General features: G+C 45.8%; 1 protein-coding gene across 1 annotated transcript in view; it reads right to left on the bottom strand.

The window, feature by feature from the left end:
* Nucleotides 1-18024, bottom strand: part of LOC146829214 (transcription initiation factor TFIID subunit 9-like) — a 145996-nt gene that overhangs the window by 21642 nt on the left and 106330 nt on the right. Inside the window, exon 5 of the mRNA XM_085607851.1 lies at nucleotides 13515-13596. Within this exon, the coding sequence (XP_085463977.1) occupies nucleotides 13515-13596 (82 nt within the window). The remainder of the gene's footprint in view (nucleotides 1-13514; nucleotides 13597-18024) is intronic.

Genomic DNA, 18024 nt, shown 5'->3' with positions numbered 1-18024 from the left:
CAATCTACAACAACCAGCAGTGCCCAACTCACCATCGGAGTTTGGACAGAAAGGGATTGGATAGAGTGATCAGTGTTTTATCCCAAAAGTGAGACCGGGACATATCTAGATCCCCCAAAAGGAACACCAGTAAGAGACCCCAGAGACTTAGATGTCTTCTCCGGAGGCACTGAGAGACAACCTACCAGCTGCATCAAAGTATCCCGCTGGAGGCCCAGCCAGATTGGGCCCCCTTACTGCTTCTGTGTATATCTTTGTTCTTACTGTTACGCTTTGTGTTGTGGTTTACTTAACTTATCACTTAGGGGGCTGTGATGGGAACGGTGCTGTGTTGGTGGTGGGTAAGGACTGTAGTCTTACCCATGGGACCTTCAACAACCCACATTTTTGGCAGGGCCAACTTAGCAGTTTCAAAGAGATCCTTGGGGCTTCAGGAGGTGGGGGAGAGGGGAGATGTGATGTCCGTAGCGCAACGTCTGTGTCCCTTAGTCCCACCCATGCCCCTGATGAAGTCCTTGTGTGCTGCCAGCTTAATCTTTGTCTTCCAAACTGCTCTGCCTCTTGCCTCATACTGTGGACTCAGACTTGGCGTGTCCGGGCTCGCTGCACAGTTCATGTTTATTACTGTGCGTGCATAGGACCGGACTATTTACTTCCACACTCTCCTGACCACACCACCTAGGCACACGGCTATAGATACACAGCTCTTTGCCCATCAAGACACTTGTAAAGTGGACTATTGTACCCGAGCTCTGACCTCTTTCCCGCTGGAAATGACCAACTTTGAAGACCCACTCCCCAATGTCCCAGTGTAGCTCCAACACCGGAAACATACCCTACTTCGCCTACCTGGATGTCCCCCTTTGTACTGTATCACTGAACATGAATGGGCTATCTAGCTTTGTTAAGAGGAATTAAATTCTTATTCACCTACAACACCACAGAACCAACATTGCACTATTTCAAGGGTTCAAACTGCCCTCGACCGAAATCAATAAGTTGAAAAGAGAATGGGTCGGAAGAGTTGTGGGTAACAGCCGCATGCCACCCGTGGCGACTCGGATTCCTGAAACTACTTCCTCCACAGCACCTCATAGAAAATGCAGTCTAGCCATCTTACTCCATAGGTCCTTACCACACAGACTCTTGCACTCATGTACGCTTCTGCAAAACTGAAAATAGGGGCGCAAGTAATAATCCTAGGATCAGTATATGCACCTAACAGGGACAAAACTGCTTTCCTTGGACAGCTGGACATGCTATTCATATATTTTGGGACTAGCAAACTAGTAGTGGGTGTAGGATGGACTGTGCCCCTGGATCCAATCATACATGGCATAACTCCAGGACCTTCTGGGTGACCACGGACCATTGGACACTAGAAGGGTAGACCATCCAACAACATCCCACTTTAATTATGTACAGGGGATGATAATGATCCCCTTCACCTGCTGTTGGAAAATGGCCCTTTCTGAAGTGTCACCCCAAACCTTTTGCCTTCCTCCTCTTGCCCTTTTTCTGACCTTGTTTTTGCTGGCTTTAGACTCTGCGCACTTTACCACTGCTAACCAGTGCTAAAGTGATCACATTACCTCATACTAAATTGGCATATTTAATGGACTATAATTCCCTAGTAAAGTGCACTACATGTGCCCAGGGCCGGTAAATTAAATGCCATTAGTGGCCATGCAGCACTAATTGTGCCACTCACCTAAGTGGTCCTCTAACCATGTATTCGGCCTGCCACTGCAGGGCTCGTGGATGAAGTTTACGGCCACTTTAACTTGGCATTTAAAACTACTTGCCAAGCCTTAAACTACCCCCTTTTATTACACATAAGTAGCCCCTAAGGTAGACCATAGGTAACCCATAGGGCAGGGTGCTTTGTAGGTAAAAGGTGGGACGTGTACTTTTGTGTTTTGCATGACCTGGTAGTGACACCTATGTAAGTTTTTCACTACTGTGAGGCCTACTCCACTCATAGGCTAGCATTAGGAATGCCTTAAAATACCTTTAAGCTGTAATTCCCAATTAAAAAGGCGTAACTGCATCATGTTTCATATCTCTGGAATGGTAAAAATAAATTCTCTCTACTGGTAAATTTGGTTTTAACAATAGTGGTTTAGAAATGCCACTTTTAGAAAGTGGAAATGTTTCTGCTCTTACTGGTCTGTGTGCCTTGAAGCCTGTCTCCAATACACGTCTGGGTGACACCTACACTTTGTGCTTTACCTTCAGACAGCCACAAACACAGGAAGGCTAGGTGTGGCCGAGTACCCATCTACATACATCTGCATTCTGATTGCCCTTCCTGGGAAGGAAAAGAGGAAGGGGCTAACATTTACACTTCAATGACTAGTGGCTTGATCCCACACAAGGGACTGATTACCCCCCCACTAAGCCTGGCAGACAGGATTGGATTGAAAGGGATACGTGTGCACTTCAAAGCCACACTTTGAAGTCTCCCCCGCTTCAAAGGCTCATTTGGGTATAAATACTGGGTTGCTGACCCTACCAATACATAACACTTCTTCCTGGTAATGTGGTCACAGGTCCAGAAGAGCTGTGGTGCTGCTAAAAGGACCGCTATTGTGCCGGACCGCTGCTTTGCTGAACTCTGTCGTGCTTCTGTCTTGCTGGGGCTACTCTGCTGTTCGACCGACTGGGTGAGACGGACTGGCCTGTATCACTTGAATCCTTGGTGACTCCAAGGGCTTGCTAGATTTCCTCCTGTTTCTACGTTTTAGGTATATCAAAGGCTTAAACTACCTGCATTTGCCCCTGGACTGTACAAGCCATAAATTTGCGCTGCACGCGTTGCCATCCCAGTTCTTGACCCTTGGAAGTGAGGCCGTAAGGTGCTTGACAACTCGCGCTCACTCATCAGTATAAGATTCTGTGCTGCTCTGCCACAATGTGAGTCAGAACCAGAGCACTTTCGCTGTTAGGTGCAGTAGACTTGCCGCATCACCGCAGTTAAATGGAAGACCTCTACGCATCTCATCCACAGCTTGATCTACACAGCCTCATCACGACAAATCCCGGATCAAAGGTACTTTTGTTTCGCAGAACCAAGGATGTCCTCTGCCGACCCGTGCTCCCTCCCTGTTGGCCTGAACTCTTAACTTTGTCCTGACTTAATGCAATAACTCACTTAAGCACTTGTCTCCAAGCGCTCTTCTGACTTTTAGATTCCATACAAATTCATACTTCAACATCTACTAACAAGATACTTATCGTTTGGTCTTGCTTTATTTATAAAAAGCTCAATTCATTTTTCAAAACTTTTGTGGAGTCTTTTGTATTGTTTTCACTGTTCTTCTGTTTAACTGTTTAACTGTTGCACAGATACTTTACATATTGCCTTTTAAGTTAAGCCTGACTGCTCTGTGTTGAGCTACCAGAGGGTGAGCACAGGACAATTTAGGTTGTTAGTGACTTACCCTGACAAGGATTGTGGCTCCTGCTTGGACAGACTGTATCCTCTGCCAACCAGAAACCTATTTTCTAACATCCGCTCTATCATTAAATCATGGATGCTGAAATCAAGGTCTTTGTCTGGGGAGTAAGCAAACCATCTCTGTATGCCAAAGCTGCACGCACACATGGAAGTGGGAGGCAGCCGATAAAAAGTTGCCACTGTGAACGTGCAGGTTAATTTGCTAGAGGCTGATTTTATGAATATATGAAATGACTGGCCCCACTGAGAAGAAACTGCAAGAAGGTAGAGACAAAGTGAAGTGGCTCAAGGATACTGTGAAGACGCTTACAAAGGCTACTTCCTCGTTTATCAAAAGGCTAAGAATGTGGACAGCAGGACCAAGTGAAAAGGTCTAACGGGACTAGCATGGAACTTTTCATGTAGGATTGGTTTGTTACAGTGCTGATACACAGGTGCTTCTATACGTTTTTCCAGTGAAACACTTGCACAGAACCCAATGCCCACGCAAAGTTTCCTCTGCTGTGACCAAGCCCCATCCCAGAGTTATCATTCTAAATGGATTCCCCAACTTAAAGGAAGCACCAGAATGACCTAGGACGAAGATGTAAAGATGTTATTCCTTAACTATCTGCATGTCATAGCAGTGGGAAATAAATGGCACTTCATCTCTTCCCAGACATGTCGGTGGTTAACAGTTGCTGTACCACCAGACTGCATAGGAGACCGGAGAAACTATGTTGCAAACTGTGGGCAGTGTTCTCTTCGATAGGGGTGACATCCCCAGTCATGGTTGTATCCTTGCCAAATGGGTCAAGGATGTAGGGACCACTTCTTTTGGAGGTACTGTTGTAGCAGACTGGGTACATACAATGGGTTCAGGTCAACAGTTATAGCATGCAGAATTGTTTTCATTTACCAGTCTTGACATGCCGGAGGAAGGGAAAAAGGGAGTTGGAGGGGTGGACAGTAGATCATACATAGCAGTCTACACCATTGTGATAATCCATGTTTGGAACAGGTCTTTCCATTGAATATGTAAAAAAGTACTATCAGACATTCCAACTGAGGTGAATCAAAGAATGAGCCTTCGTCTCAGTGGAGGACCCTGTAATTAGCATGGAAGCATCATAACCATGCACCACGAGATCAGCTGGCACTGCCATAAAGGGTGGGAAAGGTAAAGTAACTAGAGAAACCATATTGTGGCCTTAGCATCCTGAGAGAGACTGCTGCGTGACAAAGCACTAGAACCTTGGACTTGATGAACACCCCCCAAAGAAGTTGTGTGCTCAAGGTATACTTCCTTGGGGACAGCAAAATGTACTGGTCCTTTCAAAGTAAGCATGCTTTGGTAAGATTCAATATGCACTGGGGTGAACAGCTTGACTGCTTATGTACTGAAGTCAGAGTTTAGAATGAGAAATTGGGTACTGGTGTCACATTCTCTACCTAAAGAACACTATAACATACCTGCCTGAGGAATCTCAGTGCAAATAGGGGACAGATGATGGGGAATTTAAGAATTTATATTTGAGAAAGCTCTTCCCAACCACAGGGTGGTGGCCATTCAAGCTAGTCTCCAGCTAATCCTGCAAATAGTTATAATAAAAAAAATCTGCAAATAGTTAAACAAGGCCATTGTAGAAGGACCAGATTCTATAAAATGGGATTAGTTTGTGGCAAAATATGTTGAAGCTATGGTGGGACGGAAGGCCTCTGCCTTCACACCACAATAAGTCAGGGTCTCTCTTCACACTAGAAAGATATTTCATTATAACTATAAATAATGCTTTGCAAGTGATACCCAGTTATTGGACCACTAGTGACCACTCCATTTTGCGATTGTTGCCACCTATGGGTGGATCCCGCGTCCCCCTTGTGCCTATCAAAGTAGTTAGCATTAACCGTATGCTCAGGAATTTATGTTGGAAAGATGTCTGTTACAATAACTCCCTTTTGACAGGTAGAAAACATACTTAATATTTAAAAGAAAGTCACCATGCAGGAGACTTTTCAGCACACAAGGAAGGGTGTTAAGTATTGGAAAGTAGACCATGTGAAAAGTTAAGGTTGGTATGTTCCTGCAAATACTGATCCCACAAAAAGCTATTTTGATTACATAGTTGCTGTGACTTTTCTATAAGATAAACTAAAGTACAGTTTAAATGCTAATTCTGGAACTTCAGTTTATAATAAGCCCTATTCAAATTCAAACACTTCATAATTATTAAAAGCTCAATTCAACGCTTAACTTGGATTTTTGAATAAGTATACAATAAAAGTGACTTTCAAAAAGTCATAATTTTTCCGCCTAAAGCTCCAGCAGGCTAATTAGCATTAACCTATCTGCAACTAGGCTGCCATGTTGCCTTTGATGAGGTGTGAAATACTGCTCCCAGAGTAGGGACAATGGCTCTGGGGTCTTGGGAGATTGCTTGAGTGAGGTATTTGACACATTAACTCAAGATGAGCAGTTAGGGACGGTCCAGGAAATGTAGTTACTTGAAAGAAACCAATGGGAGAACTGTACTTTTATAGTTCAGTAATAAGGGAAACCTGAAGAAGAGGAGTTTTTGATCACAGGATATACTTAAGCCCTCTCAGCAGAAGTTTCTGTGGATGAAGGAGATGGCCAGAGAATCAATTTGGAGTGGTCGCGTGTGAAGGAACTACTCCTCATCACCCTAGATGAGTCTTCAAACTGGGTAGGTCTGAACTATCTCTTGGGTAGCGGGGGCACTAAGCCTGGCCAAGTGGAGTGCCATGCTAAAGACAGTGCTGTGAGAAATAGGCTATCAGAAATATATTTCCTCACTTCTGTCCGGGCTGGGAGTAGGTGTCAATTGGGGGAGGGGGATCTAGATAACCCTCAAACACAACCCCTCTGTCTGATTCCACATAACGGATCACATTGTGGATACTTTCTCGCTTAAGGGAGACCTGGCTACTCCTTGACTGAATTTCACATAAAAGCTTAGCACTCCGGTCCCACCCGGACCCTCACCCTCACTAGGCTCAAATTGCATACAGCCCTGGGCAGCAAATACTCCCCTGAAGACTGGACAACACTACACTTAGACCATGACAGGGTTTATAGAATTCTGACTTTCTAGATCTTAAGATTCTACATTAATGGAGTTGGACCCCACACAGACAGTAACTAACTAAATCGGTTTCACAAAGAGTACCACCAACATGTACATTGTCCTATTACCATATAGGTTAGCCTTTTCTATTTTTAAAAACCTGTAAAAAATAGATGGACCCTAGTTTACTCCATTTACTCATCTGGGAATGCTAAATGGCTATGTTTGCCATTTCAGGATTCAAAGCCATACATGAGGCATAAGCATTGATCTATTAAATGCAATGGTTGTGATATGAAGGTTTCCTTTCTATATGTATAAGAAATTACAGTTAGTTTAGTACAACTCTTAAACTGTTGTCTTTTAATTCTTAGATATTAGTTGGTGGATTTATGTAAATACATTGTCTTGTGTGCGTTACATCCTGAAGTAAACTGGAGCATGCATAAAAAAGGGCAATTATGAACAAGGAATATGCTACTTACCAGTATGCATCTGTTCTTGGCATGTAGAGCTGCAGAGTTGTACACTTAGCATAGGTCGCCATCTGGTGTTGGGCCCGGATGTTTGCAGTTTGTTTTTCTTCTTGGACCGTCTTTGGAAGTCACGAGTTTGGTGACTCCTCCTTCGGTCCGTACTGCGCATGGGCTTCGGCTCCATCCTCAGATTGTTTTTCGCCAACAGGGAAATGATGGAGCGTAGTAATAACAGTGAGAAACCCATGTGTGTTGTATCTAAATAAGATGGACTGGAACGGATACAGGTAGCCGGGGAGGCGGGTGGGCGTGTACAACTCTGCAGCTCTACATGCCAAGAACAGATGCATACTGGTAAGTAGCATATTCCGTTCGAGGCATATGAGCTGCAGATTGTACACTTAGCATAGATTATATAGCAGTACCCAACCTTAGCGGCGACCACCGGTATCCGTTGCAGCTGTTTGAAAGAGTGTTTTTAGTACAGCCTGGCCCACCCTAGCTTGCTGCTGGGAATGCACATCTACACAGTAGTGTTTTGTGAATGTGTGCGGTGTAGACCATGTGGCTGCCTTGCATATGTCATCTAAGGGTATATTCCCTAGAAAAGCCATAGAAGCCCCTAACTTTCTTGTAGAGTGGGCTTTAGGGGGAACAGATAATGTTCTCTTTGCCTTCTGATAGCAAATTTGTATGCATTTTACAATCCACCTAGCTATCCCTGATTTTGAGATGGGGTTGCCTTTATGTGGTGGAGAAAAGGAGACGAACAACTGTTTGGTCTTCCTGAAGGGTTGCGTTCTTTGTATGTAATATAGCAACGCTCTTTTCACATCTAGTGTGTGTAAGGCCCTTTCCGCAACAGATTGGGGTTGCGAAAAGAAGACAGGTAATTCCACTGATTGATTGAGGTGGAAGGGGGTAATGACTTTGGGCAGGAACTTCGGATTAGTTCGAAGTATGACCTTGCTGTGATGCATTTGTATGTAAGGTTCCTGTATGGTGAACGCTTGTATTTCACCAACCCTTCTAAGGGAAGTGATAGCTACAAGGAAAGCTGTTTTCCAGGTGAGAAATTGTAGCTCACATTTGTGCATTGGTTCGAAGGGCGGACCCATTAGTCGTGTAAGGACCAAATTTAGATTCCATACAGGGGAGGGTGGTGCCCTGGGAGGAATTACTCGTTTGAGGCCTTCCATGAAGGCTTTAATAGCGGGCACTCTGAAGAGTGACAAATGCTGTCTGTTTTGTAGATAGGCAGCGATCGCTGCTAGGTGTAGGCGTATGGATGAATACGCCAGGTTACACCTGTGAAGATGGAGCAGATAGCATATGATGTGTTGTATGGATGCATCTAGAGGGTTGATTGTATTGTTACGGCAGTACATTACAAATCTTTTCCACTTTGCGGCATAGCATGCTCTAGTGGTAGGACGTCTGGCTTCCATGATGATGTTCATGCAATCAGGGGGAAGGTTAAGGTACCCGAATTCTAAGATTTCAGGAGCCAGATCGCCAGGTTGAGCTGAGCTGGGTCCGGGTGCCTGATTTCTCCATGGTTCTGGGTTAGGAGGCATGGGGAAAGGTGCAGTTTTTGATGTGGTACCACTGATAGTTGTAGTAGCGTGGTGTACCACGGCTGTCTGGCCCACGTCGGAGCTACCAGAATGAGTGTGAGGGAGTGCTGTTGTAGTTTCCTGACCACTAATGGAATTAGTGGGAGAGGTGGAAAGGCGTATGCAAATCTGCCTGACCAGTTCATCCATATCGCATTGCCCTTGGACAATGGGTGTGGGTATCTGGCGGCGAAGCTTGGGCATTTTTTGTTTTCGTGGGTGGCGAAGAGGTCTATTTGAGGATGCCCCCACTGTCGGAAGAATGGGTGAAGAACTTGTGGATGCAGTTCCCATTCGTGTAGTTGTTGAGTCTGTCTGCTGAGCAGATCTGCTATGGTGTTTTGTACGCCTGGAACATGTTGTGCCAGGAGAAAAATGTTTTGGGGAATTGCCCATCTCCATATGCTCTGGGCTAAGCGGGAGAGCTGGGGAGAGTGTGTCCCCCCCTGTTTCTGTATATAATACATCGCAGTCATGTTGTCTGTGCGAATGAGGACTGCTTTGCCTGAAATCTGCTTTTGGAAAGATTTTAGGGCTAGAAAGATCGCCAAAAGCTCCAGATGGTTGATGTGGAGCGTTTTTTGCTGTGGCGTCCATAGACCTTGCATTGTGAGGTGTAAGAGGTGCGCTCCCCAGCCGGAGAGCGATGCGTCCGCTGTTAGAGTCACTTGGGGAACCGGGTCCAGGAACGGCCGTCCCTTGGAAAGGTTTGTGGTGTTCCACCACTGCAGAGAGTGATGTGTGCGGCCGTCCACCAACACCAGATCCGTCAGCTGACCCTGGGCCTGGTTCCACTGTTGTGCTAGGCACTCCTGAAGTGGACGCATGTGGAGTCTTGCATGGGGCACTATGAAGATGCAAGACGCCATCATCCCTATGAGCTTCATAAACACTCTTGCTGGTAGAGAGTGTTGAGGAAGGAATATTTTGCGTAAGGCTAGAATGCTTGTGATTCTGGCTGAGTTTGGATAGGCAATACCTTTTGAGGTGTCTATGGTGGCCCCGAGATATTGCTTTGTGTGAGATGGTATGAGGTGGGACTTTTGGTAGTTCACCGTGAAGCCTAGCTGATGAAGCAGTTGGATGGTGCTGTTTGTATGTTGCACGCATTGGTGGTAGGACGCGGCTTTTATGAGCCAGTCGTCTAAGTAAGGGAAGACGTGAACATGTTGACGTCTGAGGTGTGCTGCTACTACTGCTAGGCATTTGGTAAACACCCGTGGTGCAGTGGTGACCCCGAAGGGGAGAACCTTGAATTGGTAATGTTGCCCGTCCACCACGAACCTGAGGTATTTTCTGTGAGAGGGGTGTATTGGAATGTGAAAGTACGCGTCTTTCAGATCCAGTGTTGTGAGAAAGTCTCCCTGGCAGAGGAGTGGGAGGACTTGTTGTAAGGTGACCATGTGAAAGTGGTCTGAATGTATGTAGGCATTTAGAGGCCGGAGATCCAGAATGGGTCTGAGGGTCTCGTCTTTCTTTGGGATTAAGAAATATAGGGAGTAGACCCCTAGATTTCGTTGATTGTCGGGTACCTGCTCTATGGCGTGTTTCTGGAGGAGCGAGAGTACCTCTTGTTTGAGCAGTGTGGAATGCTCTTGGGACATTGGACGGTGCCTTGGTGGGATATTGGGTGGGGTAGATGTTAGCTCGAGGCAGTACCCTGACCGAATGATTTGGGTCACCCATTTGTCCGATGTTATGGACTCCCATACGTGGATAAAATCTTGTAGTCTGCCCCCGACCGGAGTGGAATGGTCTGGGGGGAGCGAAGGGGAGTCATTGTGCGGGTGGGGTGGCAGAACGGGTATTGTTGGTTTTGCCCCTGCCCTTATTGTTGTTGCCTCTGTAACCACCTCTTTGGTTGCCCTTTGAAAAGGTATTTTGAGGAGGGGATTTGTAGGAGGTAGAGGCATTATCGGTGGAGGAGCCTCTACCTGTGCCACGAAAGGACGAGCGTCGAAAGGAACGCTTAGAGGCTTGGGTCTGGAGCGCTCCCATAGACTTCGCTGTGTCTGTATCTTTCTTCATTTTTTCGAGCGCTTCGTCTACCTTTGGGCCAAAGAGTGTTTGCTGGTCAAAGGTGTGATTAAGTATTGATGTCTGGACCTCAGGCTTGAACCGTGATATCCTGAGCCAGGCATGGCGTCGAAGCAGGACACTGGTGTTTATGGCTCTAGAAGCAGTGTCTGCTGCATCGAGGGCACACTTAATGGAGGTGTTTGTGATTAGTTTGCCCTCCTGTATCAGGTCATGAGCTTGGCGTTTGTATTTCTCTGGAAGGTGCTGCATAAGAGCCTCTAATTCATCATAGTGTGCTCTATCATATCGCGCAAGCAGTGCTTGTGTATTTGCAATGCGCCACATGTTTGCAGCCTGGTAGGCGGTGCGTTTACCAGACGCGTCCAGAAGTTTAGATTCCTTGTCTGGTGGTGGGGCATCTCCTGAGGATTGGGAGTTAGCCCTCTTTCTAGCTGTGGAGACAACTAGGGAATCTAGAGGAGCAGGGCCCTTGATGTATGCAGGGTCTGTGGGTGCCGCCTTGTACTTCTTCTCTATTCTAGGGTTTAGTACTCTGGCTCTGACAGGGTCTTTGAATACCTCTGTAGCGTGCTTGGTGACACCCTTAAGCATGGGTAAAATAGCAGTGGAACGATCTTGTAAATCAAATGTATCCAGTAGGAAGTCTTCTTCCACTGGTTCCGTGTGCATGTCCACCCCATGGTAGTGTGCTGCTCTCTGCACTAAATGGTGAAACCTTAAAGAGTCCTCTGGAGGAGACGGCCTTGATGGGTATAGGTCGTCTTGAGGTACATTGGGTACATCAGGGTTATTATAATCCTCCCATGGATCTGGGGTCCCTGGTGGAGTGGGATCCATTGGGGCGTCCCCTGGGTCATTGTCCGGGTCCCCGTCATCCGGGTCTGGGGATGGGGCCGGATCGTAGTGAGGTAAAGGTGGAGGGGGTGGTGGTGGGAGGGGGGGTGGCAGTGGGGAGGGTACTCTAAGGGGAGAAGTAGCTGAGTCCCTCTTTTTGGGTGGAGGAGGAGGAGCCGGAGCCTCAAGGCGACGCTTCTTAGTAATCACAGTCAAAAGGCCAGTCTTTGGATCTCTGGACAAAGTCTTTTGTAAAGGGTCTGGTGTAAACAGAGCCAATGGCGCCGAGTCGTCTGTCGGCACCGGCGATTTCGGAACCGGAGGTTTCGATGTTCTGTGTACGCCCTGCTTTTTGGAGGTCTCCGTGTGTTTCGGCGTCGAATGCTGTTTCGGCGCCGGAGCGTCGGTGCCGACCGATTTCTGTTTGTGTTTGGTCGGCGCCGAGTGTCCAGGCTTCGGCACCGGTGGTTTCGGAGTCGAGCTGGATTTTGCAGGCTTCGGTGCCGAGTGGTGTTTATCGGCACCGGGCGTCGGCTGGCTCGATCCCGAGCTGCCGTGAGACTTTGAGTGCTTCGACACCGGGCCCGAAGGTGGGGTGATCGAGGCTTTGGTTTTGGTTTTGCCCAGGCCGGCAGGCGAGGGAGTAACCGGAGTCTCTTTGGTTTTCGGTGCGGGGCTGGGAGGGGGCATTGTACTCACGGCCCGCTGTCCTGGTGTTACGTCCTCCAGGTCGGAGTCGTCGGCCTCGGAAGCGCTGACGATGTCTTCTCCCAGTTCGGTGTGTGTCTGCCCCGAAGCTTCGGCGTCGTCTCCGAAGATGTCCGGTGGAACTGTCGAGGATGAGTGCGCCATGGTGCGTCGAGCCTTTCGATCTCGGATCGTTTTCTTCGATCGAAAAGACTTGCAGGCGGGGCAGTCTCGAGCCTCGTGTTCCGGAGAGAGGCAAAGGTTACACACCTGATGGAGGTCGGTGTGGGGAAATTTAGACCCACATTTTGGGCACTTTTTAAACGGAGTCCTTTCCATCGGCCGGGACCGGAGTCGCGGAGGGCCCGAAGGCCGGTGTCGATGTACGGGATGGAAAAAGTGCCGCTTCGAGAGATGAAGATGATGAAGGAACTCGAAGAATCGAGGATTTTCCGTCGAGGCTGGAACCGTAGAAGTTCGAAGCCGGAGTACGAAGGATCACATCCGAGCCCGATGGCGGAAAAAAACAATCTGAGGATGGAGCCGAAGCCCATGCGCAGTACGGACCGAAGGAGGAGTCACCAAACTCGTGACTTCCAAAGACGGTCCAAGAAGAAAAACAAACTGCAAACATCCGGGCCCAACACCAGATGGCGACCTATGCTAAGTGTACAATCTGCAGCTCATATGCCTCGAACATACATTTTATATAAGAATACAATCCTAACATTAAATTCAACAATATCTGTCCAAATTTCAAGACAACCTTTAACCTGTGTGACATCTGGGTACAGTGTCTTTGATATCTCAGAATTCCATAGAGTTGGGTCAGCTGTGTGCTTCTGAGGGCTGCAAAAAAGGGGTTTGTAAAGCGGGAAGTAGCTTTGGCGTTGAAAGGATTTGATGCTGGATAGAGACGGAGGTTGGAAAAGTATGCTTAGAAACAAACAGTCTTGTACACTGTAAATTAGCAACTGTATAATTTAGCACCTAAAGATGGTGTGCAGAAAGTCAGGAATAATTAGGCAGAACTGTGTTGAAACAGTAATGTGATAAATATTTCACTTATGTTGGCTGCTACATGTTATATGCCAGATAGGGTTAGATGGTACTTCTAAGCAGCCTACTGTAGCATTGCATATTTATGGATAAAAGAAAGTATTTTCCAGTTTGGCAAAAGCAGTTTGTTGAAAGATTATTTGACAACTGTGACAAAGGCAACCACATTTTTTTTCTAAAGCCAGCAAAGTTATTCACACAAGTGGTAACTTTTACTAAAAGTTACCATGCAAATACTTCCAGAAACTAAATGTTAACCAAGTAAACTTCTTACCAAGAGTGGGTGTGCTGGGTCTGCTTGTAACAGCACCAACACTTAATCGGGGCACTGTTATTCTTCCTGTTGAGGAGGACATCTGTATGAAATACATCAATGAACAATTACGTATCAGAAATAAAGTCTACAATATACTGCAACATTACATTTACAAATGTTGGGGAAAAATAGAAAAGAACTCACCTACATGTTGTGAAAACAATCACACTGGCTATTTTTGTACTGAAACCACCGATGTCTGATTTCATATATCCTTGCAGTAAGGAAATGTTTTTTTGTATGGTGACCCAAAATGTTTTAGGCAAATGCTGCTGGTTTTTCGACTCAGAGTGCACGGAGGGCAACTAACCAGACCTTGGTGCCAGTACTCGGACCCTTATCTGTGTAGGTTTGATTGGGCCGCACTCAAATGGCATAGGTTAACTTACGTCCAAGTCCCTTGTATATGGTACCAGGAGTACTGAGGGCCTGTAAGACAGAATGTCCCCTAAGGAACTGCAGCACTTGTTGTACCATCCTGAAGGGTACAGGGTAAAACAAGGCTCCTCGTCTGCCACTACAGACTGGAGGGGCAGTTTAAAACTGCTAAGTCGACTTTACCATTTTAGGCACTGGCAAAGCCCAAACCCCCTTTTGAATGTGTTTAAGTCACTCCTACTGCAGGTCTATTGATTTCTAAGTCAGAGTGCAACAGATTTAAACAGTAGAATAGGCAATTAACATGTTCTAACAGCAAAAAAATTTCATTTTTGCTGCAAAAGAGATGGGTAGCCCCATTGGCAAGTACAGAGTTACATGCGGACATCTCAGCTGTTTAACTTCTGAACGGGACTACCAAAATAATTTCTTCAAGGTATCAAACAACTCATTAGATAAAGCCTGAATTGATGACTAAGCCGAAATAAATGTAACTTGTTGCTACATGCACATTTTCAAGTGGCCATTTACTAAAGCTGTCCACGAGGCAGCCTCCCACCCACCAGCAGAGACACATAAATGACTCCCAGGACAGGCAATAATAGAAGTCTCCTGTTGAAGGAAGTGTTGCCTCCTCCGGGAAGTAAGCCACACAAGGTGTTAGCCTAAAAAATGAGCTTCAAAGTGGAAGCCACCTTTGAGGGGCATATGGTAACCTCATTTGAAAGGATCTGCTCTTTTCGACAGGTAGACAGGTTGGCGTTGGGGACAGAAAGGGGAAATACGGGCCAACGCATTTTTTCCATGGGTGTGTACCCCACACCACTAGGATTGGCTACCAGCTCCAGAGGACAAGAGGGGCTCTGCTAGCTTAAGACTAGGCAGAGTGGGGTCTCCTAGGCCAGCTGTATGCCACACTTCAAAGGATGTTGTCATAAAGTGGGAGGGAACTTAGTAGCCCATTGGCTGGTGGCCGCAACCTTCCCGAAGGGTATTTTCTTGGCATAAAAAGGGCACCCATAGCACTCAGATCTCACTTGACTGGAATAATACCAAAGAAAGACTACCTAGCTGACCCTGGAATTGGCAAAGAAGAGGTTGCACCAAAGTTGGACTGCACCTGCTGATACTTCTGCTAGCGAAGGAAAGGACTGCGACGTCTGTATCCTGCTCGTGGAGAAGTTACCCCCCCGAGCCCAGCCTGAAGTAGACACTCCAAAGGGTTAGTTAGCTGACTGTTTGCAGCACAGGGTCACAAAAGCTGAAGGAGCCTACTGGGGCGAGTTGTTAGGCCAGATCACTGGATCGCCACACCTTGCCGCTGTGCAGCCAAAAAGCCCAGGATCTGATGCTCACATTTTTGCACCAGAGTCTGCTGGACCAGAGAGTTGTAGGAGTGCAGCTTGGCTGCCCAGAATGTGAAATACCGTCAAAAGAAGTAAACCACTGAGCTCAGTGGCAACTGGATTTCTGATGACCTGGAGAAGACTTTGTGGAACGTCAACCCCTGTGGCCGGAATAACCTCACCAAGACCGTGACCCAAGGAGTAGCCCCAGGAAGACCCCTGTTGACTGCACAGCATCATCAGCATCTTTGAAGATCTTCAGCATCCTGCATCCATTGAATCAGGGCCACTCCATAGAAGTAAATAGCAAGAAGCCAATTATGCAGGAACAGGACTGAAGACTGTTTTAAGGATGTAACTCTACTCTACTAGTCCCTTTGACTGGCTCCCTGCCGGAGTTGGTGGTCTAAAGTAACTAAGTATCCATATACTAACGTGCAAAGGTTTCCCTTGAAAAAGTTTCATTAATGAAGCGAAAAGTCCTGATTTATTGTTTCTTGTAAAATCTTTATCTCCGGAGCCCTCCGGTAGATCTTTTTTGCTAGAACGTAAATAAATTCATGAACATATACTCTTTTTATAAATCTGTGTTGAATTTTTTGTGTTGTTTCTTAATTCTTCAATTTTTTTGCTACTGTTTAAATGGTCTTGTTCCTTTGAGTAAGCTTGACTGTTCAGAGCCGCAGCTACCCAGGGTGGAGCTAAGGTTTAAGAAATGAAATCTAACTGGTCCTAAAGGGACGGGTAGTGCATTACATGGTGAGGTCACACAATCACACCATTTCTTCAGAATTGCCCAATCCTGTTTAACATGCGTATTTATATTTATGATGGCAAAGATGTGTGTAAGTAAGTATGTAAGTAAGTAATAGTTTATTAGCATAGTTAAAACCATTGCAATTCATCCATTTTAAAAAAAATAATAATAATAAAAAACACTAATGTGTACACAATACATTATTCATCACTTAATAAAATTACATTCATGTAGTAACTGTATTTTTAATTCCTTTTAAAAAGTTCATAAGATTTTATATGTTGATAGAGTTAAAATAGTAAACGTATTGTTCTAAATGTCCTCTGTGTTTTATGGCAAGGGGACAAATTCCAGTATTTACTCTTCTTCCTCCTTCCATAATTGATACAATGTAAATAGGGATCTGCTTATTTTAAGAGCCTCTAAGAATATGACGGTCGGTCAATTTTCTGCATCTTTGTTTCTACCACCTTCAAAAACTTCACCAGGCTACAATTCAACTGCGGGTCACTCCGTGTAAAACAGGCAAGAACTGCCTGTCTTCGTGAGCGTATTCCACGGTGGTTGAAGTGGTGTTTCAGTAACCGTTTCCTTTCCTCCAACAGCTTCTCGCAGGAGCACAACAAATGTTCCATGTCTTCAGATGCCTTGCCACATAGGCGACAGAGGGAACCCCCATTAACCCTCAGCCACTGCGGAAAGTGGCGTGTGCATGGTAACACGCCTAGTCTGTATTTGAGGAACTTCAGTTTTATATGACGCGAGTAGCCGAGGTCAAGGTAACTCTGGTAGCCTTGTTTGGAGTAGGAGTTTAGGATGATCCACCCATGTGACCTCTTTGCAACACACGCTTTATCTTCAATCCATGAAAGATGTTTTATTGTTCTCTTTACTATTCTTTTGATCGTGGTGTGATTGGTAGGAGTATTCCACAGCTCCTGTAACCCTAGATTCACTAGGCTGCTTTTCAAGTATTTGGCAGCTGGCGATGCCGGATACCGTTCTAATTCTGACCATAAGTAGCTGTTTAGGGTTCCTTCATTTTCCTTACGGACTTTATCCCAAGTCATTATATATGCACCTTGTCTTGCCAAAGACTGCTTCTGTCCTCCAAATTCCAGCCTGAGTTGGGCCGGAGAGGTTTGTTTTGGCAAGCTGAATATGGTTCTGTATGCTGATGCCACAGTTCTGTCTAGGGTCGCCGCATCCCTACCTCTCTGTACTTCGCTCCCATAAGTAATTGTGGGCAGCAGTTTAGCTCTTATAACTTGTGCCAGGGGCAAGAGAGAGGGACTGGTGAGCTTACCATTTAATTTTTTTAACGAAATAGATATCGCAATGCCTTTTCCTCTAATGCTTGCTTTCTGAATGGTAAACTGGCCACCATTATCAATTTTGACTCCCAGGTACTTGTACACTGTTGTGTCTTCAATACGGTTGTTGTTCCAGAACCAGTCATAGCTGGATTTCCCTTTTTTATTAATTGACATAGTTTGTGTCTTCTGTAGATTTATTGTCAGTTGGTTATCATCAGAATACAACCGAGTGGCGTCTAGGAGGTTTTGTAGCCCTATTTTTGTTTGACTAATTAACACTATGTCATCCGCATATAGTAATGATGGTAATGTTTGGCCTCCTAGTTTCGGTGCATGGGAATTGCAGGTATTTAAAACTGGGGTTAAATCACCTAAGAATAGATTAAAAAGGGTTGGAGCCAAGACACATCCCTGTTTTAAGCCCTTATTAGTTGGGATGCGTCTGGACAGATGAGATCCATCACCCAACTTAACCTGTATCCAGGTGTCACTGTGCAGGTTGATAAGTAGATTTAGCAAGGGCCTCGGGATCCCCCACTTGTTCAGTTTAGACCACAGGAGATTTCGATTGATGTAATCAAACGCTGCCTTATAATCAATAAAGCACAGATGGATTGGCATTTTAGTAGTTTTGGCTTTATCGATTAACAGGCCCATTGTCAAGATGTTCG

The sequence above is a fragment of the Triturus cristatus genome, chromosome 5_2 (genome assembly GCF_964204655.1).
Source record: "Triturus cristatus chromosome 5_2, aTriCri1.1, whole genome shotgun sequence".
Taxonomy (NCBI): Eukaryota; Metazoa; Chordata; class Amphibia; order Caudata; family Salamandridae; genus Triturus; species Triturus cristatus.
This window is presented reverse-complemented; position numbering and strand designations above follow the sequence as displayed.